This window comes from Hyposmocoma kahamanoa, unplaced genomic scaffold (assembly GCF_003589595.1).
Source record: "Hyposmocoma kahamanoa isolate Upper Pololo Valley unplaced genomic scaffold, ASM358959v1 65, whole genome shotgun sequence".
Classification (NCBI taxonomy): Eukaryota; Metazoa; Arthropoda; class Insecta; order Lepidoptera; family Cosmopterigidae; genus Hyposmocoma; species Hyposmocoma kahamanoa.
In genome coordinates, this window is record NW_020653853.1 from 16,452,555 (window position 1) to 16,476,029 (window position 23,475).

General features: G+C 36.0%; 1 protein-coding gene across 2 annotated transcripts; it reads right to left on the minus strand.

The window, feature by feature from the left end:
• Positions 1-896: 896 nt before the first annotated feature.
• On the minus strand, positions 897-17,741 carry LOC113231371 (class E basic helix-loop-helix protein 40-like). Of its 2 annotated transcripts, none has more exons than XM_026465665.1 (3): positions 17,628-17,741; positions 2,679-2,827; positions 897-2,317 (listed from the first exon to the last, which is right to left on the minus strand). In XM_026465665.1, exons 2-3 carry the CDS (start codon positions 2,814-2,816, stop codon positions 1,253-1,255), a joined length of 1,203 nt encoding a protein of 400 aa, XP_026321450.1. In that variant the 5' UTR covers positions 2,817-2,827; positions 17,628-17,741; the 3' UTR covers positions 897-1,252. The 2 variants fall into 2 exon arrangements, with proteins under 2 accessions (XP_026321450.1, XP_026321449.1); XM_026465664.1 differs by lacking the exon at positions 17,628-17,741 and adding an exon at positions 3,012-3,151.
• Positions 17,742-23,475: the final 5,734 nt, after the last annotated feature.

Genomic DNA, 23,475 nt, shown 5'->3' on the forward strand with positions numbered 1-23,475 from the left:
ATCTATTGACAATAGTTGGAACTTAAATAAATTTCTCATTTAGTGACATCTAGTGGCGTTTTAAAAAATGCAAATGAAAATTGTTCTGTGTAAATTAGCCATTGCAGTATCAAAAAACATTTAGTACTTTCTGGACAGAGGTCGCTACTTACAGCTTTTTCAAAAAATGCAAGTTTGTACAAACGACTCGAGGAATAGGTAATGTGAAAACGATGATAATACTAGACTTTAATCAAATACATTACATTTATATGTTTGAGGAAATCTGGGATAAAATATAATTATATAATAAAAGTATTGCCACCTTACACATTTCTACCGCCAAGTAGAATTCTGAGCATTACTGCGTTCCGGTTTTGAAGGGTAAGGTTGCTGGTGAAATTATAGGTACATGGGCACATGGGATTTGTCATCTTAGGTCCCAGGATGACAGGCGCAGTGGCAGTGCCCTGCAGATCTTTGAGATTTAAAGCTCTATATAACAATTAAGGACAGGCGAGTCGCATAACACCAGGCGCACAACTTGTTCATCCCGTCACTTGCTATTATAAAAAAAATAAAAAGGTATGTTGAATGCGTGCTGTTAATTAAAACCTCTTTAATAACAGAAAACGGCTACAGTAGCCGTGGCGTATGTATTTAATTAAAATTTGTGGCTAGTTACACACTTGTGCCCCTTTGTGCACATTTTAAAAATATGGACTGAAAACTTTACGCATGCCTACACACAAAACAACGAAAAGAAAAATTCACCAAAATTTGGTTATAAACCTTAGTCTTTTCCTTAGCGGAAAGAATTTAAAAAAACAAAAACAAGTAACTTTATACACTATTTAGTTTTCGATATAGTTGTTATTGGGGTGCGTTAATTAAGATTGAAATGTCTAAATCTGGGGGTAGATATTTATATTTTTTTTATTTAAGTACAAAAGGTATTCTTTAACATAATAATCACACAGATGTATTATAAAACTCCTTAACACAAGTTACGGAAGACTTCAAACTTTAATAATTTACAAGGAAGACATCGAGATCAAAACAATGGCACATCTAAAGTTAGGTCTTATAAAAGGTCTAAATCTTATAAATAACAAATACACTAGCGCTAGCGCTAACGCTAGGCACGAATGTGAACATATGTAGTACATAAACAAATATGAAATGATTAAACACACTTATAAATATAAATTAAAGCTTTTTCGTGGAAGAGACTAACAATATCACAAATTAGCAACGGCGCGTAAACAATGGCCTACCAAGGGCGCCACTTGTTCCCGTCCGCGTCCAGTTCCGCCGGTGGTCTCTCTCGGTCTTTTTTCTCCGCATAAAAAGCGTCCAGTTGTCGCCTTGCCTCCTCTTGTTTTTTGTACTCTTGGTACTCGATCAATTTCCTTTTCTTTTTTGGCGGCAAATTACTGTAATCCATCGGTAATTCGCATTTTTCCGGAAGAGTGATCGTCGCTTCAACTTTGCTCTCGGAGGAAGCCGCGTCTAACTGATTCGTGCCGTATGCAACTACACTTTTGGGTGAACTCTCCGTAAGAAGTTTCGTTGGAGATCTGACTTTTCTTAAATCTAGCGTAATATTGTTGTTTGACGCATGCGGTGGTGAGTATTGATCGCGGTCTTCATCGCCTGCGTACGCTTCATCTCTGTGTAAATATTTTGGTTCAACTGGTTCCGCGCTTACGTTCAAGTCGCCGGTGTTATAATTTTCGCTGCCACGTTTATCCATAATGTGTTGTCGGATTTTTCGCAAGATTACATCTTTTGCCTCAGCTGGTACTCTATTGAAGTATGCACCATTTCTTGATGGACCGTTGAACTGCTCCGTGTGATGTGAAGACATTTTATCGATTGTCGTGAGCAAGCCGGTGAGGGGTGCGTTGGCATGCATAGGCGCTCTAGCGTTGGTTCTGTACACCCATTGTTTTGAGGAACTATCGCCGGCATACATAGAATCTTCAGCATCAGATGACGACCTGTCGTGGTCGCTGTAATAGTGCTGTCTATCAGAAACAATCGACGATGGTGATGTCGGCGGGGAAAAAGGCGGACGCTCGGGCACTTGAATGGTAAGAGGCTGCGCAGTGATGAGTCTCGACAGGTGACTAACGAGGTTTTGGCTGACATTTGTATCTAGCTCAGGCACCGACATAATAAATCTGCACGCTTCTGCGGCACATTGCCCAAATCCCGCTTGAAACTTCTTCGCTTCTATAACCGGGTCTTTAGGGCGATGTAACTTTGTGAGATGGTTTACAGTTAATTCAAGGATATCAGCCTTCTCCAACTTGCTTAAGTTGTCGTCATCGATCTGTAAAAGAAAAAAACAATGTAGAGGAGCAGGTGCGTCGTGTGTTTCACACGGTACGGCGCGACAGGGTAAACGTCACATTATTATAACTGTGCAATCGACCAAGTAGATACTCCTAGTCCTGTTCGTTAATGGAACTTGTACTTTTATATTCCAGTTTCGCTCCGGGCCGGCCTTTGATAAGTGTCCGAGTAATAAACAGAAGGACAACCGGTCTGTGATAAAAATAAATGGCGTGTGAATGGATGATGGATAGCAGTTTGATGAGCACTGAGCCTAACAATTTTTTATGAATTTCTTGAACGTATTCTATAAATAGGGCTGGGTATCTAGTAATTCATACATTGAAAATGGTACTAACCTCTAGAGCGCCAACCATGAGGTCCTTCAATTCATCGAGGCATCGGTTAATGCGCGCGCGCCGTTTCCTTTCAAGTAGTGGTTTTGTGATCTTCTTATATTTGGCTGTCTTAGACAGCGGTGCTGGATCTGCTGACATCTTGATTAAACCTGACAAAAAAAATATTCATATGTTTTAATTGTTTCAGCATAGAAGTTGATAAATAAATATGAACTTATTATGTCCTAAAACCCTTGATAAATTGTAGGGTTTTGATTATTCAACTTACTCCCATTAAAAACTTAGACCAAAAGTTAAGTAATAATTACACGCAATACTTCTATAAAAACTAACCTTAAAATCCGAACTATATCTCCGAACACTGGCTCTATAATCAATTTAGTAAGTAGCCTCTACAGACACTGGAGCTTAAAAGCTCTGACGCGCGTCTTGGCCCGCGCGCCGCTATGTACTGCCTGAAAAAAGCCTTAGCCCTCACCCTCCGCGCCCCGCGTCTCCCGTCCCCCGCGCGTCCTCGGCCCTGTGCCCGCACCGCCCTGCGCCCATTCATGCGCAAGAGCACGTGTGGCCCAACGATCAAGTTTCAAGTATGCGTAGCATATTTTTCCCAGGCGTCTTTAAAATAGACTACGATTTTTTCTAAACAATATTTCTGTTCAGATTGTGGTTATTATTACAAACAAGTTTAAAAATATCTAGTTATTAACCTATTAGAATTTGGAAACAGATAAGTGCTAAAGCAAAACAGAGTAGTCATTGTATAATAATTACTATTGTATAATATAATAATTGCTATTGCACAACGATGTACCTAACATACATAGATATTATTTATTTTCTACGATTAATTGAAAGTGTTGACTATATCTAAAGTACGAGCAGGTTAATTTTTTTGTACAGAAAAAGCGACCACGTGCTTTAATTGTACTGTTTATTAGTATTAAATATTAGTCAAAGCAAAACATATCGTAAATGCACGTTTCAAATACTTTTATTACAAAGTGTAATTTTTTGTCTTTAGCAATTGTCATTTTAAATGCATTATTACCTACAACTACAATAAAACATATTTATTTGGAGATTTTATGACTTTAATGAGTTTCCTTTGATGTATGCGGTCTTCTGACCTTCACTTTGTCGGCGCCAAAAGACAAGACATAACAAGAGTAGACAAAAACCATTTGGTAATAAATGGCACGGTTCAAAATGGGACAAGTCGAAAAGGTTGTTGCGGTGCGTTTTCTCCAGTCAGGTAAAGATTGGCGCATGCTGGCCCTTTGGTCTTCAAATTTTTTGTTTTCCCCCCGACTACATTAGAGCTGTAAAAGTTACTGTTTAAAAACAAGATAATTGTGGGCTATGTTACAATGAAGGCATATAAAAACTGTATTGTAATGAACTTAACAGTAAATTCCCCCGTTCCTTGGCTCACAATTTTTGACTAAATCAAAGTAAACATCATTTCCCTATCTTAATAAAAAAAAAACGTTAAAACCTCAAACGGATCTGTTTGTTTTTGAAATGCTTTAAAAAAATGTAAATCCAACATTCCATTGTGGATGAAACAAACCTCACGTGTTATCGGGGCGACTTCCGGCGCGGCGAAGCGTGAGTATTGTGTCTACAACAAATGCATACAAGGACCTACAGACTTCGCTGGACCTTAGACTAAACAATGACAACATTCTCTCTGACTCACCGGCCGTTGCAAGCTTGAGAAAAGGCGATCACACGAGGTAGTCACTTCTCGTGATACGTCATATGACACGTGAAATTCACACCGGTTTCTACGACCTATAAAGGACGTTGACGCTGTCTAGAATATCATAGAACTTTCTAATGTTTTACAGACATAAAGAGACGCGAAAAAAAAACTGAATAATTTGCATTCGATTTCATTCTGAAAGCCTCAATTTTATAAAAATAATTTAGTATGTCAGTTGTTTGTGAACATACCCGCTACGTGTATTCGACCGTACGCTATCGAACAGGCTTGCTTAAAAAAATTACATTATAACTTGCTGTAATTACGAGCCTACAGATATTATTTATGATTCCCGTTCACTATACTCAGCACGACTTTACATTACCAAGTTATTGTTGAATTATATTTAAAAAAAGTGTAAGTGCATACTTAGCACGTTTACTGTCTGACTCACCAACCAGTGGTATCTCCAGAAAAAAACCATAAAACAATCGAGCAATATCAAATGATGCTATAAAATAAAAAATCTTGTAATCGTATACCTTCGTCATCGTCACCGTGGTATTTGTATAGACCCGACTTGTTTTAGGTTGACGTCATTAATAAGTTTCGTCATCAATTTACATAAACGATCGTGGTTAGTCACAATTTGAGAGGGCTTACTTTATTATATATAATCAATTTCCATAAGCGATTACTGCAAATTAAAACAAAAATAACAAATATGTTAGTTATACGTGATACATTAAATAACTTATGAAAATAAAATGTGATTAAAATTTAATATTCATAATTTCATACACTATTGTAAATGTTAATTAATATAACAATACTAATATATATACATATATAGTATAAACAAATTAAAAGCACAACACAAGTTTTAAAATCGTAGCTTAAATATAAAATTGGCGTCGATAAAAAGATAAAAAAAGTTAAAATCCTTGTTCGCACGCTCGGAGTAACGGTGCCATCGTATATCACCGTACATAATTGCTTCATTATCATTAGCTAAGAGCACCGAAAGTGTGGGCGGCTTTGTTTATAAATACCACTAGTGACGTCAATCTTTCGGATATTTTTTTCGGATTTCATTAACTATAATGTTAATTTTCGTTCTTTGAATACGTGTGATGTTTTACGTTCGTCAAGTTTGTACTTATAGGCAGGGTTCGAAGTGAAAATTATCATTTATAATTAGCATGATAATTATAAATGATAATAATATTTTTTGTAAAATTAATTCAAAACAACTAAATGCTACCGCTAGCAATGTTGTGTCACATATTCGTATCCGAGACGTTTCAAATGTCAATGTCAAAAAAATCATACATCCAACGACTTAATCTATAGACAAGAACATTCATATTATACACGTTCCAAATAAAACATTATCAATAGTGAAAGCGTTTTGTTTTAGTGTTGAATTTTGTTAAAGAGTATCAGGTAGTACCATGGACTGACGTGACAGTATTGGGAATGTATTGGGAATGAATTGAGCTAGACAGGCAGATAATATTAAGTGTTTACCAATGATATTTATCCATAGTAGGGGAATCAACGTAAAGGCCCTGGCAAAAAAGCTATTAGTTGCACAATACTTTTCATTTTGGTTTGACCCAGGGACCTTTCGCTTACTATTTATATATACTATACTACTAAAAAGAAAAACTATTAACTAAAAGAAAAAATACAATCGAGTTGTTGAAATTATTCATGTTATGCTATGTACTTTTCCTTGCGGAAAACAGCGGTCTTAGACCATGCAGGCTAATCTTTTTTTTTTTTTAATTTATATATGGTATAGTAACTATTTTATTCATATCTTCTCTAATCTGTTATTATGAAGTCAGAACACTATGTTGCTAATTAATCCATGATATTGAAGTGTTGTGTATTCCAACGCGGCGTGTGTATAGTACGCTAGTACATAGATATCGTTGCACACCAAATTGCTTTTCCAAAGATTTTCTTCGTGTTTTGTTTGATTGAGGTTTCTCACTGTTTGACATGTTTAGTCAAAAATTAAAGAGACAAAACTATGAATCAGCATGAATAATTCTCGGTTATGTACCGGATAATTATTAAACAATTATCATGATATATCGATTTCTTAGGTTTTCGCGATTGTTACACATAGGAAATGAAACTGTTTTTCCGGATATGATCGCGTATATTTGTTTTTTCAAACAAACCGACGCTTCGGGCCCTTTACAGGTCCCAAGGACACGGTTGACTAATATTATCATGATAATTATCAAAGAAAATAAAAATATTTATAATGTCGAACCGTGCTTGTAAGCAATAAGACAATTAAGGCGTTTATCCAATACAATTTCTGACCAAGAAATTCGATCGGCAATACTCTGCTAACATAATTTATTAAAAAACTTTTAATTAAAATTTGGAGAAGGCAAAACTATACTTTAATCTATGATTTTTCTAGAAATTTTAATTAAAAGCTTGTTCTCCTACATTTGTTGAATTTGACAAAACTGAAAAAAGTCATTTAGTAGTGATTTTGCATACAAATATTATTATTGGTTCTCGTTCACTATACACAGTCCGTTGTTACATCTATAAGGCAGTCACATTTTCAGCAGTGGCTTACCTTTTGCTTGATCATAATAATATTTACTTAATTAGGTACTCATGCAAACAGTTACGTGATAAATACCACAATTATTAATTACGTGACACCAAATAGTTACTGTCTAAGACATCACTAGCGCGCGACGCCACAAGCGCCGCGTGGCACGCGTGGGAATCGAACACGGATATCTTCTCACACTCCGCTCCGGACACTTCTAGCATGTGGCACTTTGTCTGATTCGAAAATCTAAATAAACAGTTTTAAATTGAAAGATCTGTTGAGGTTGCCGAAAAGTGATCGGCTTTTTAAATTGTCACTCGGTAGGAAAGGTGAATGAAATATGGAGGTTAGTATCCGATAGTGGGTCAGATGAATAAATGACATTTACACGAGATCCGGACGTACACTAAGCAAAATATGTGCAAAATTGGTGCTTACAAAGAACGATTATTATAGAAATTAAATGAACCTGCGCCCAGCAGTTTATAACGCACACACTCAACGTAACCCCGCACTAGGGAAACCCTGTGTCGCGAGTGTCATGGATACACACATAGACAACCACAAATTAAAAAATACAAATATTTCTCCCGGCCCGGGAACCGAACCCGGCGTGGTAATCGTTCGGCCACGGAGGCAGTTCGAAGTTGGACGAATAATGAGCTCATGATAATTCAAATGAAACAAATTCGGTTATTTATTGCCTTCGTAACCAACATTCAGTCGATACTCGAGCATCTTGCAAGCGGGCAACAATTTTGCGCAATAAACTGTCATTTTACTCCATATTCAAAAAAGACAGACTATAACATGGGGCGCACTATAAGTTTCCGGAACTGGCCACTTACATAAACAATATTCAAAAAGTAAACATTTGAAAATGAAACTCTTTGGCTGTAGAATACAGTTTGTTTCATCTGACTGTCACTTATTTTTACATTGTGGCGTCATTTTAGAAATTGGTTGTCTACATCACCATGGATTTAACTCGTGAAAATTTTCGTAGTATGATTTTCTATGACTTTAAGTGTAATTTAACAGCTCAGCGGAACTTCACTCGGCTTCAAACTGCTTTTAGCGATGAAGCACCATGCAAGACGATTATTTATTGCTGGTTTGCAGAATTCAAACGCGGTCGTGCGAATCTCAGTGACGAATTTCGTGATGGTCGCCCGTCCACTGCTGTGAACAACAAACACATGGATGCTGTGCGCCGTATGATCAAAACAGATAGGCATGTGACATACCATGAGATTCGGGTATCTTTAGGCATAGGCATGAGTCAAATACAATGAATACTACACAAACATTTGGGTGTGAAAAAGCTGTGCTCTCGGTGGATCCCACACAATTTGACTGAGGCTCAAAAAACGGATCGCGTCTCTTGGTGCAATACGATGCTTACCAGATCCAATGAAGGGGCGTCAAATTTGGTGTGGGACATAGTAACAGGTGACGAAACATGGATTTATAGTTACGATCCCAAAACAAAGCAGCAATCGAGTGTATGGGTCTTTCGAGATGAGCCGAAACCAACCAAAGCGGCGCGCGCGCAAAGCGCCTTTAAGCGCGTGACTGCTTCTTTTTTTAATAAAACTGGACACGTGGCTACTGTTGCTTTGGAGAATCGTTGTACCGTGAATAGTGATTGGTACACGACCATTTGTTTGCCGGAAGTTATTGACAAACTCCGTAAAAGTAACCGTAAACGTATCATCTTGCACCACGGTAATGCCAGTTTTCAAACGGCCAGACAGACAAATTAATTTTTGAAGGTGAACAACGTTGACGTTATGAGCCATCCCGCGTACAGTCCCGACCTGGCACCTTGTGACTTTTATTTATTTCCAAAAATTAAGAACCAGTTACGCGGTCTACGATTTTTATCACCTGAAGAGGCTGTCGAAGACTATGAAAAATATGTATCAGAGATTGTCACGGAGGAGTGGCATAAATGTTTTCAAAATTGGTTCATTCGTATGAAAAAGTACATTAACGCTGACGAAGAATATTTTGAGAAACAATAAATTCATTTCTGACCAATTATAGTATTTTTTTCTTATTCATTCCGGAAATTTATAGTGCGCCACACGTAGAAGAAGAAGCGACGTACAAGACAATTTGTTCTAGCGTAACGTATGGGCTCTAAAGGCTATTTTTGTGAACAAGAAAAGACACTCCAAGGTAAGCGTTTACAGTTGGTTTATCCACGGGATGATGTATAAAGATGGTACAGTTAAATAGGGAGTTGTTTTAACCAAGCGGTGGCTACAAAGCCGGCGGATAGCTTCAAGAACTAGTCCGCGGCGCCCGCGCAGCTAATTGCCGGTCATTCTACCCCAAAGTACTGATTGCAAAAAACTTTATTAATGATTTTAAACAATTGTTTCAATTTTGTTATTGTTAATCGAGACTACAGTCAAAGTCAAAGTCAAAAATAATACTTATTTCATAGGTAAGCAAAATTTACTTGAAATCGTCATGATTAAACTCTACTGCTCATTCGTAAGGCAAATTCGACTGAGAGGAATGAGCAAGAAACACTAGGGGTTCCTTTTTTAAATATTGTATAATATTTAAAAAAAATAATTCAAACTTAAAATTTAATTCAAACATCTTAGATCGAGACTACCTGCAAGAGATAAACGTGTCACTGGCACGGATTTTTGTCATTCAAGTACGCAGAAGCTGTATAATATAACCTTTAGTATAAAAAATTTGTTTCACTGTAGTTTTAAACCTTGTAAATGGCAAATTTTGAATTAAAAATGGAAATCTTATTATAGAAGCGTAAACATTGCCCCTTAAATGAATTTGAGACTTTATGAAGACGACTGTCAGAACTGCTAATTCATTTTTATTCCTCGTATATTAATACGTACAGACATAACATTATTATGTCTGTCACTATTTTCATTAAAAAAATAACATTTTTCTTAATAATAGAATTAATTGCTTGCTATATTAAATTTTATTTTGAAATTATAGGAGATTAGCTGGTGCCCACCACTTTGTTTGCGTAGAGTAAGTACTTCGAGAGCCTACTCACCATACCAACTTTCATAGTTTTATTGGTTCTCCATACAAGCTTTCAGCCCCTATATCACCCCCTTTAAGATTTATTTTTGTGATAAAAAGTAGCCTATGTCCTTCTTCTAGGACCCATCTATCTCTGTACCAAATTCATCAATAATGGTTCAGCGGTTCAGGCGTCAAAACGTAAGAGACAGTGCTACTTTCGCATTTACAATGTCAGTTTGGATTTGTGAGATTATCTTTGTAAAGCAATTGTTACCTAATCGTAGTTGTGGAAACAACCGTTAGATATTTTCAATCGATTAACGATGTATAGTGTTCTTTAATGCCGATGGATGCCGAATGCTGTCTCTATTCATTGTCACCTAACGTGTCAAATACCAAATCAATTAAAGATCAAAAGGGCGCAAATTATTGTTCAATTCAGTGCTGTGTTCTATTACCCCTTTCGGGGCAAATACTCGATCAATCATTTAGATAATTAATGTTGCAGTACCTTGGACAATTCATTTTTCCTAGGTAATAGTTTTGCTGTCCCTACATAGTTAAAGATTCCGTGGATATCTGTCAAAATTCGCCGCGGCCGGAAGGCAGGCCGTGGGAACGGGAGTCGATCTGTTTTCTCAATAAAATCACTAAATTTTTTAAATAAAAGTTCCATTTTTTTGTACCAGGCAGTCGCCTTTGCAAATCGAAGTTCGATGGAAATGAGACTAGCCGCCATCATCACGAAATTGTTTTTAAACTAACGACGTATGTTGCGGTACTGGATAAGTTTTGAATAAGGCCACTTTTTCATGATTCCAAGTAACGGAACGAGCAAGTCGTGCGCCTGATAGTAAGTGACACACCTGTTCATAGCAGTTGCAGTGCTACTTAGAGCTTTTAATCGCAATGATCACCCTAAGACATAAGTTGACAAGTCCCATGTGCCTGTAATTTTACCAGCACCGTTAAACCTTCCAAACCGGAATGCAGTAATGCTCACATTACTGCTTCGTGGCAGAAATAGGTAAGGTGGCAGTACTTCCCGGACGGACTCGTTGATAAGGGTCAAGGAGCTCTACGGCTACGTGACTGCTACTAAACTGCCTATAAAGCATTGGGATTACAGCAATTTCTCTATTTTTGGAGGGGGCCGTGGAAAGTAGGTTGGTATTAGACCGCTCGGCGGCGGCTTTTAATAAAATGAAAATTTTACATTTCTTTTGGGTAAGATTCAACAATCGAGTTTAAAATATCTACATTGTGTACACTACACTTGAAATCATCAAATTGATTAAACTCTACTACTCATTCGCGAGGCAGATTTTTTGAGAAGACTTTCTAAGAAACTTAAGCGGTCGCGCTATACATAGATGTTTGTTCAATAACCATTTATAATATTTGTTTGATTGAGAGGAGTTTATTTATCAAAGTACGCGAAATAACTTTTGAATTAACTTTTTGTTTGATGACAATTTACTAATCTTTTTGTCGAAGTGTAAATCATTGCCTTGTGTAGACAATTTCCAAGAACATTCAGTTTATGTTTGGTACTTATATTAATAGGTATTATGCGTATATTCACGAAAAATAATAGAAGTTGTATACATCCACCTTCTGTATATTAAGTTAATTATATTATGTCGAATATAAATATAAATATTAAACAACATCACATAAATTGCTCCGATACTAACGTAAGTAATTAAAGCACTGTGTTATGAAAATCGGACACAACGACGGTACCGCAAACACCCAGACCCGCGAAATTACAAAAAAGTTGGTTTAGTTAGATAGTTGGTACGTTCTGTGGCTTAATTGTCAGAGCATGTAGCACGGATTGCCTGAGGGTGACGGCTCCAGACGGATTGAATGAATTTTTCTAAATATTCGATCGTTGTTATTTCTAATTCTAACAAAATAGTGGAGTCATTTCACAAAAAAAGAATTGAATATCATGATAGTAAAACATAGTGACATACAATAAAATTAATAAATAAGTTTTCTACATTTTACCGACCGGTGATCCAACCCGGGCCCTCAGATATGGCGAAACCCTGAAAACCGATGTGCAAGCCACTCCACCACGGAGATTTAATTTTAATTAAACGAAGAATGTCATAGTATTCCTTTACTTTGAGATACTATGTTAATTAAAAGAAATTAATCCTTATAATTGACCCTTTCGATTGGTATCATAAAAAAAAACAGGTGTTTATTTTTTCACATTTGGTCGGTTCCATTCCCAGATGAAGCAGGCAACTTTATAAAATGCAGTATTACTTAATTTTAAAAATAAAATATTATCTCCTTGAAGCAAAATATCCTATATACAGTATTTAAAGTACTTTCCTTTCGTATCCCACAACCGCGGAACGACCTGTACACATAATAATATATAATATAAAATTTAAACGCGCAGGGGAAGAAATATATAACTAACTCCACTTCAATCACAACTCCATACCATCCAAGATGAACCACCAAGACAGCGAATCCCAACACCGTCACCGCTGCTTTCTAAGAACATTACCTAACTACCTACTCCAATTACCTAGCTACATTACTACCTAAATTTTTTAGTTGCAGTCTCTAATGCTTGTGAAAGAATTCATCCAGGGAAGTACAACCCTACCTAGTTCTGCCGCTAAGTAATAATGTGCGTGAAATTACATGCGCATGAGACTTGTCACCTTATGTCTCATGGTGACGGACGCATTGGTAGTGCCCCTCAGATTTTGCGATTTAAAGTTTTGAGTGGAACTGCAACGCTATGGACTGGCGCATGACTTGCTTTGGTTTCATAAAAAAATCTGTTGGCGCGGGAGGTTAACCTGCCCTTTAATTGAGCCCCTTTTTACATATACCCGGCTTCTCCGGGCCTAATTTATTCTGGCTGGATATGTTTATTTATTTATTGTTTGGGAAACAGTTTACAATTTGTGTACAAGATTATAGTACAAAAAAGTTATCACTTAAACCAGCAAACTTTCCACTAATAAACATAATTTGAAAAAGAACGATAAAGTACTTGGTATTCTTTTAAACACAAATAAAATAATAAAAAAGAAACGTGAAAAGAAATGAACTAAAAAACAAATGGTTTGGTGGTATTAAAAAAATGTTCAATGTGTAATACCACCAAAATAAAAGGTCTCCGTAAATATACGATATACTACATTGTTAACACTACTGAAAGATGGTGTGTAATCTATCATTTACTTGCTAGCTTTTTGTTGAGAAATTTATCCAACTTTCATCATTATCATTAAATACTCGCGTAATGGAAGCCATGTTGTGGCGTATTTTGGGCAGCCATTTAAATTAGTAAGTAAGATTAATAATTGATTAATGTGCACATTGAAGCATTAATCACCGTCGGTATTAATTTTAAAATCAATCTATCGTACTTTCAGCTCCTGACCGCACTTACCAGGAAATAAAGATACATTAATAAAAAAAAATTAATTACTTTGTATATGAGCTCGATTATTTACAAAATCAATTAATCTGTCCATAAGGGAAACGATTGATTGATTGCAAAGGAAAAGGCTTTCAATAATAAAAAGCTGTTTAAGAAAACCCACAATATTTATTGACTCGTTAATAAATAAGCTTTGCATACATAGTCGTTAATAATTCACTGAAGACGTAAAAACACAATACAAAAAACATTTTCATTGTTTTTTATTTTTTTTATAACACCAAGTGACGGGACGAACAAGTCGTGCGCCTGGTGGCAAGCGACACGCCTATCCATGACAGTTACAGTGCCGCTCAGAGCTTTAAGTCGCAAAGATCTTAGGGGCACTGCCACTGCGCCCGTCACCCTGAGACATAACAAGTCCCATGTGCCTATAATTTCACCAGCACCCTGACCCTTCCAAACTGGAACGCAGTAATGCTCACATTATTGCTTGGTGGCAGAAATAGATAAGGTGGCAGTACTCTCATAGCCATACCATGGAACCCCTTCAAAGGTAATCAAGTTCCTTTTAACATATTGTGTAGTACGGCTTGCAGAACCTGTCCGATTCCTAAAATTTTGATTCCCGATGCTAGGCTCAGCTCTGTACCGGTAGTCCCGGTATTCCCGGTACTTCTTGAAAAGCTTAAACTGTAACCAGTAAGTATATTTTTTCCGGGTTATCTATTCAATAATTTACGTAATAATAACGCCGTAAATAATAAAGAAAAATTTCATTTTCAAATCAAAGTAAAGGTTTTTATTTAAAATATCTATTTGAGAGATAGTTACTGTTAATTTTAACATAACATAATATAGTAAAATCATATTGTAGTTAAGTAATCAGTTTAAGTAGCATTAAAATGGCAGTAACGTGCGACCGAGCGAAGTTGCCAACAGGCTATTATTACTTATAGCTCATTAGGTAGCTATAACCGGGAGTACCGGGAATCTATAATCCGGTACCAGGACTGATTGCACCTAGCCAGTTCCGGGATTTGCCGGTGTTTCCGGAACCGGGAATTCCCGGTGGCAAGCCCTACTGTGTAGTTATTCAAATTAATTCATAGTTAAAGATTCAAAAACACCCAAATTTAAGTTTTCAAGAAATCTAAAACCGGCTTCTCAAGTTTCGATTACGCTTCCATAATGAACAATTCCTTTAAGAAGTCATTAATACCTGTATTGATCAACTTTTTTTTCTGTGAACGAATACTGACTTTAATTTAATTTAAGTCTTACGTTATGGGCGGGACGAGAGAATCATAATGATCGCGTAGACGCTTCTTTAGTAGACAAATTATACCCTTCGAGATGCCAGGTAATTGTAGCTTTACGAAGATAATTTTACAAGTTTTCTTTTTTACTTTCAAAATTGACAATCTTTTGGAAATCATGCCGATGGTTTAGTCTTTTACCATAATAGGCCTTTACATGAAAAGCACCGCTGTACTTGAGAAAATAGGTAAAATCATTCATCCTCTGACGACGACCATTCCTTTCCTGTCAATCTGGCACACCCTGGCACAATCGGCAAGTACTTTATACCGACTGGCAAACCTTTCACCACGATGGCAAACATTTTAGTGAATGTCATGGATACGATAAGAAAAAGATTAAACATATTTAATAATCTAAATCGCAAATGCATGTAGCACCTTTAGAATGAAAGTAACTTTTTTAGGGATTTAGAATGAAAGTTACTTTTTAGGGATTTAGGAAGAAATTGACTTTTTTAGGGATTCAGAATAAAAGTGACTTTTTAGGAATTTAGAATGAAAGTGATTGTTTTAGGGATTTAGAATGAAAGTTACTTTTTTAGGGATTTAGAATGAAAATGAATTTTGACTCAACACAAAATTTCAACCTTTTGACAATTGACAAACGCAAAATGAATGTGATATTTTGACCAAACAAGGGACCCATGTAGAATCTTAATGAGTCAGTTCCAAGTTAACGACCTTATGAACCTTATTTTTAAAGTCGTTATAAGGTAGTAACTAATTTTTAAAAATTTTTTAAGTCACTTTCTTTTTAAAGGTGCGTTGTATATTTATAACCGACTTTAAAAAAAGGAGGAAGTTCTCAATTCGACTGTATGTTTTTTTTATAACGAGAGCGATAGTTTAATCTTTAATAACTATTTGTAAACCGATTTTGACGATTCTTTTTTGTTAGAACCTCTTTCTAACAAAAAAAATAATAATCAAAATCGGTAGTGGTATCTCAGTAGTGTTCCCATTTAAATTTGAAGAAAATCTAATCCACCTCTAAGGGTGGCTAACTAGTGGTGGTATTAATGGCTTTTGAGGTCGGTTTTTTCGGCACTCTGTACTGAGATTATTTGAACAAACCAACGTTTCGGATCCTTTTACAGGTCTTAGGTAGTAAAAGATCAGAATGAAATAGTTTTAATTCTAATGTGTCTACCTAATCTAATCTGAATCTAATCTAATCTAAACCATCGCGAAAACCTAAGAACTCGGAAAATAGTTTCATTTTTACGTACAACAAAAATGTACTTATGACAAAATGCAATACAGTTATTCTAAGATTGCAGATTATGCACACAATTTGTGATTATTATTGTGATACAAAGGTCGAACAAACACAAAAAAATAATTCCTCCGATCAGCTGGATTCGAACCAGCGACATTGCCATACCGGGGAAATCGCTCTCCCATCTGAGCTACGGAACGAATCACGCAGATCTTACAAATTTCCCCATATGCTCGTTGTAGATCTTTGTTTTAAATTTTTAACGACTTTTTTGCAGTAGCGCCATCTATAAGAAACCTTTGAAACTTTTTTCTTGATTCGGCCATTATGTGTTCATTTATTGGACTATGCTTTACTTAAATACACACTGCTTATTCCAGTTTCTAATAATCATTTATCAAATAAGGAATGCATGGGTTAAACACTTAACCCATTAAGCAGGTGATTGTCTGTCAAAAGTTTGACTACCAGTTTGAGAAGCCAGAAAGACGTAATACCAATAATGCCAATGCACTGTCTTTCACTTTACGCGGTTAACCGAAAATCTTCAACTAAATAAGAAACTTAAGAAGCAAATACAAAATTAATAATAGTTTATTTTGCATTCGTACAATAACCTTAAAGTTTAAGTTGGAGAAATCGGTATACATTATGGACATAAAAAAAACTTACCATTTAAAATTATTTTGTCAGAAACATTTTTAAACACTGATGATGAAAATGGATATACAACATCAAAGAGACCGCTGCAATGATCTTATACGGGAATACGATGATCGCTTGAAAAACTTCTTTGGAAAAACTTAAGTGGATGAGTGATTTTATCAAGTACACTGCTTAAAATTAACAATGGACTATCTGACAGTGGCTTACTAGAGATGTTCCTGTTCAAAGTTCCGATTTGAACTGTGCGCCCGTAATCAACGACAACATATTATGTATTACAAAATAAGCCACTGTATAGGATGTGTCGGTAATGGGTATTACAACGAAATATGTTCTGATTGCGATATTTTCAACTACGGTGTCCCTACTTTTAAAAGGTCACTTCTTGCGTTGTTGTAAGGTGAATAATGTATTATTTTTGTTTTTTTTATAATAATAATAATTAATTTAGCGTCTGTTTAAGTAATTTTGAATGTTGCCCACAGTTATAATTGGGCACAGATATGAGTACTGTATTAATTTTTCTTATGTCCGATGTCTGTTATTGTGCCATAAGTAAAAAATAAATATACTTTGGGTTGCGGTATATTATTAAGTACATTAGGGTGTATGAACGGAGTCTCCTCGTAAGAGGTACTATTCAAAATCCTTGTTCCTTTGGCGAACCGTGGGCAACATTCAGCGAGAACCTTACACCGATTGGCAAATTCTTTCTCCACAATGGCAAACACGTCCCATAGTTCAGGGCGGCAAGTTTATGCCACCGATACAACAAGAAAAAGAAAAAGTACATTATGTTTTGATGTTTAATGTAGTAAAAGTGTCATTTTTCTTTGTTATTTCCTTTAAACAATAAAACTACCGCCATTTTGCTTTATTCAAAAAGATATTTCTTTAACATTATATCGAAAACAGATTAATAATCTCAGGTCCAAAAAGAGTAAATTGTAAATAGGGATAAATTACAACAATGATGACTTCTTTAAATAGACCACTTACTTCTTCTCAAGGCTTTCTGTTGTTCTTGCGCTATAGAAAAATGAACGCATGTTCTCAGATGTTATGCAAATCTTGTGTAGGTACAACCTTCTCACCACGGCGATCACGTCGGCATCACTAATGGTAGACGATAAATCACTACGCAGCACCTATCTAGTTTAACCAGTACACATAAGATCTTGGTCATCTATTATGAAATGAATTGACCGTCGGTGATAACCCTGTCGAGTGTAAAAGTGTGTTGCTTACTTTAAAATGATTGTAGATGGAGAGTGATGCTATCTGGTCGGGTAATACGGTAGGAGTGAGGGGCGGGCATGCAAATGTCGGGCTATACTTGGCCGCCGAGCGGGCCGCCGGGGACCGTGGGAAAACTATCGCCTGTGGCGAGCTCTGCACAGGGCCTCACTTGACCGGTTCGAGTTTTATAAAAACAAAATTAATCTGGCTTTACCGTTGCGTGTGTTTTTTGTTCTCAGGAGACTAGTTTTTGATATCGTCGCAGAATATGGATTGTGGTTTTCATCCGAAGAAGGACAGTTAACTTCAATTGAATGTGCAACTTCTAAATAAATAATGTGGCACAAATCGATATCTCCAATGAACACTACGCCAACTTTATATTTTGGTTTTCTGTTATTTTTGTAAACAGACATATTTATTTACTAGTATTATGCTCTCCGAATTTTGTGAAAAAAAAACATAGAAACAAAAACAAAATTGGAAAAAAAAAACAAAAAACCGAATTTTGTGAAAAAAAATAAAGAAACAAAAAACAAAATAGAAACAGGTCCTAAAGTTGGAATAGTGTTCGTTGGAAGTATCTAAAATAAACCTTTAACATAGATTTATATAGTAATGGCTCTAAGCTCCGTTTAAATACTAAAGTTAATATCGAGTTCATAGGTTTTCGCGATGTTACACTTAGGAAATGACACAATTTTTTCGGATCTAAGTCGCGTATTTTTCTTTTTTCAGACAAATATACGCGATTAAGTGAGTGAGATTGAATCAGCTGTGACTATGGGACCTGTAAAGGGCCCGAAACGTTGTTTTGTTTAAAAAAACAAATATACGCGATTTCTAAATCCCGTCCAAAGAAAATAATAGTTTCATTACTTATAATGTTGAATTTATAAATTCTAGTAATATACATATTATTATAAACAAGAATGTTATCATTAGAAATTCAACAAAATACCATATTATAGTCGTCTTAGCCATTATAATTATTTATAAAATTCTGGTACTATAGATTTTTTATAAAAGGGACATAATGTTGTGTTTGACACAAATAAAAAAAAAGTTATTTATTCTGTTTGACAATTAGGATAGCATCGTAAGAGTGTAATCTTAAGCGAATAACTTTCAGTGAGGATTCTTGTAGTTGACTGAATTTTGTGCTGCTTTGCAGAATATTTCACCGTAGCGAATTCGTATGAATCAGGGGTTATTTAACTATATGCTTTATTAATTTATAGTGTTGTTTTTGCACAAAAAAGCAATACGTACTTCCTTGTTAATAATGCTTTGCGGGATACAGAATGACATTGACTCCACCAACTTAAATCTAAGAGAGAAAGACTGATTTCAAGCTAAGTCCGTGTCTGTTCGCTCGTGCAGAGGGCACGGCGCGTGACGGCAGCGCGCGCGCCGCAATCACGACCGCCGACCGCTCAACGATGACGCTCCGACGCGAGACCGCCGCGCCGCCGCTGCCGCCGACTTCTCGACGCAACAGCAACTTGCCCGATCGCCAACACACCACGTAATCGACACATCGGAATATTCTTTTTGTTGCTTTTATTGTCCGGTTTCCAGTGTCCAGTTACATCAAAGGAAATTTAACAAAATGCACTACAAAAATACACACTTTACCGTAGTTAGAATAGTGGCCTACCTCAAAAGCATCTAATTCACTAGAAAGATAGTTTTAAAATCTTGATACGTTTCTCCGATGCAAAATTGAGAATTGTTAATATTGTAGTCTCAACGTTGTCATGTGATTATTTTAACAAATGAAAAACTCGGTGTCCCATTCACAATAAAATTCAGTATTTTCTAAATACATCTCAGTAATAAGTGAAACTCAAACCCAAAACATCTTTATTTTAATCACACTTGAAATAGTCACATTGATTATAATCTACTCGCAGTACTCATCCGTAAGGCAGATTTCCCTGAGAAGAATGAGCAAAAAATTCTAGGGGTTGCTCTTTGTAAATATACATTTGAATGCGTTTATCATTTGCAATATTTATTTCAATCATCTTAGACCGACAATACCTACAGCTTAACGGGTCACTACCACGGATTTTTGTCATCCAAGTACGCAAAAGCTATTTAACTTAATAGTTTTAAACCTCATAAATGGCAAATTTGAAATATCAACCGGAATCTTATTATAGAAGCGTACATTGCTCCTTCAATTAATTTGTGACTTTGTAAAGGCGACTGTTGAGAACAGCTAGTTTATTTTTATTCCTCGTATTAACGTTATGTCCGTCCACAGACATACATGTCCGTCACTACTTTTCATTAAGCCATAAAGGAACTATTGTGGATTGGGCCACTATTTTTGACCAACAGCGAAATTATACAACTCGCTTTCTATGAACGAAGACTAATCAATATGAACATCTACGGCAGCACTAAGGCAATACCATCAACAATATCTTCAACCTACTCAAATAACTAACTAACTTACTACCTACTTTTTGTCACGCGTTGCATAACCGGCAGAAATCTGGCCATCGACTGCGGCTGATTGATCTTTTCCTCCACAATACCAATGTCACTACCTTAACTTGCGCCCCCTGATATATCTGACTATCCCGGATAACATATCCAGTTATCCCGGATAATATATTCGGATCAGATTTACACTTGCTGGGTGTGGTGTCAATGAGCAGTGGTGAAACCTTACAAATGGAAAATAATAATTTGCCAGAAAATCACACCAACTGCCTGGTCTCAAACTAGGGACCCTATATCAGAGCAACGCAATTCACGCTAAGGCACTTTCCAGAACACCCAGACCAGATCCAGGAAAGCCCTACCAGGATTCGAACCCGCGACCTCCTCATCTAGCGCCAACGTCCATATAAAAAAAGCCGTTGGGCCACCGAGGTCGTCAATAAGAATAAATATTTATTTCTACTTTCCCTGATGTAATAGTGTCTTTGAGAGTAAATTACACCTTTATTATCTTGTTTCCTGTAAGTTGGAAACCAATGTTAATTACTTAATTACTAAAATTATTTCTTATATTTCTTTATTGTTTTTCTATTTATAGTACAATAATTGCATCACAAAAATAAAAATGATATTTCTCAACACGATTCTCTAGGTTTTGTGTATTTTATATAGATTTTTTTTGTATTTTCTGTTATTTACTTCGTCCGTCTCGACATTAAAAAACCTGTTAAATTGTAGTTTTCGAAACCGATTAAACACAGTGCAATCTCTTTGGTCGCTTTTTGCTGAAATTTGTCGTGTGGCTGGTTTCTAAAACGATTGCTCTAATTCCTTCATTCACGTAACAAACTTGTGCGCTGTTCTTTTGTTCCGTCAACTCCTCACTATGCAATACATTGCCGTTTACAGAGCAACCAGTCGCGTCGGCACTCGATCGGAACGCAATGTATATCCTTTTATTCCCTTGTAGTATAAGAATTGTTATTGTTAAGCACCATGTATTTACATCAATGTTATTACTTATTATATTCAGTGTTAATCAAGCATCGAGTTGTCTCATTCGTCTCCGTCGTACGCTCTCCCTACACCCTTTTCAGCTCTTTAACGCAACACCAGCTGTGCAGTCTCGGTTTGTCTTAGTTTTAGAGTCTCACTCTATTTTTACGCAATCAATTCGATACGTTATTTTTTTTGTTATTTAACCGATCTATACTTTTCGAGTTCATATTTATTTGTTCGTATTATTCGTGATGGTGGCATTTTTAATTAATCTTTTATTTGGAGCCAAATATGTAAATTTGCTGGTTTTAAACATATCGATACAAATCGTTTTCGATATAAGGTTCTTTATTATTATAGCCCTTAACTAGAGTCTCCCAGCCTTATTCACGACGCAGTCTTTGAACTTCTTTGCTTATTAATAAAACAACGCTGTCTTTATTTCATAATACGCCATCTTATTGCGTTGAATCTGTTTGTTTCACACCCGTTGCTCGAGCGGACGTAAGAAAAAACTTATCGACAGTCCATAGTAAATTTTGCTATACAGTTTTTTTTTCAATCAATTAACTCTATTGCAGAGGTCGGCACGTTTTTATCAGCTTTTTGTTTTTATTACTTAGCGCATGCGCGTAGCCCATTTAGTTTTAAATAAACCGTTTAGATTCAATGATAAGATTTGGAAACAATTCTTCAAATGCATTAAGGTGTAATGATCTGTTAATTGAAATCTTAACTTGGGAGTTATGCACGAGTGTGTACTCATATGTAGGTACGTATTATGTGCTTTATTGAATAAGTGGAGTTGTTTGATATTATATTCTGTTATTGAAAATACTATTCTCATATCAATTGTAAGAAAAGAGAAAGGAGAACATACCTATTTCTGCCGCCAATTGCTGATGTGAGCATTACTGAGTTCCGGTTTTGAAGGTTAAGGGTGCTGGTAAAATTACAGGCTATTGGCACTTGCTAACTTTTTTTTAACGTTTTATTTATCGTTGGACGACTGTCGCGTCTAGCTTGTTCCCATATCACGACTGTCTATCGTGACTGTGTTGACGACGTTTATTTTATTCTTGAAGGACTGTCGTGTCTAGCTGTTCCCACCTCGTGACGACAATTTATCGGTTCACAGCAGCCGCCTTGTCGTTTGCACGACAGAATCGTTTGAAGCACCGATTATCGGTCGTCATATTTTTTCGTGACGTTTTATTTATTGTCGGACAACCGTCGTTGTAGCTCTTCCCACTGTCACGACAGTCTGTCGTCGTAACGTAAAAAAAGTCATGAACGACAGTTAATCGCGTTGTGTTATATGTGAACAGCTTCATTTAAATATACAATTCATTTAAATGTACAAGCTACGACACTTTAAACTGCACGACTATCTGTCGTCACGACATAATGTGAACGCGCCCTTAGTGTAGTTAAGTTATAGTGAATATAACAAATATTAATGCCAGTGTTAATTAGACTATGAACACAAATAAAGTGTCTTCTTAACTAATATCAAAAGGTATTTTGTCGATGGACAATTTCTATAAATAAGTAACTTTTATTTCAGACAATTATATTAAATTAAATTAAATTTGCTTATTAGTTTTGTAAAATGGTTAGATTGTAATTTGTTATAAAGATTTGTTTTGCTGTATAAAAAAAAATGTGGCGTTACGAAAATTGTACTTACGTTCTAATGATAGACGATATTATAAACGCAGATCATAATCTCTCCGTAGCCTACACTCAAAACAAGCTCATCAATTAACAATAAAACATCGTGAGTGATGTTTTTCGCGGATCGTGATTCGATCCGTGACTTCCTACGCGTAACGTAAGACAATCGGCAGCGCGGGCACACGATTTTATAATACTAATTCTTAATACTCCATTTTTAATAACAAGCATTAAAAATTCCCCAGAAATAACTTATTTTGATCTCCAGACAAGAAGGAATAATGAAGGAATTAAAACTATCATACTGTAATTATTGTATTAGTTGCTCATTTAGGGCTTCAGTGGCGTCAGCAGTCAAAATTGAAAGGGTCTTACGTAAACCTGGAAGCAAATTCGACGAAGCCGATAAAAAGGCCCCGACTTTTACTTTTTGTCGGTAGTTACGCTTTCGGATAACCCAATGATAAATTGTTTA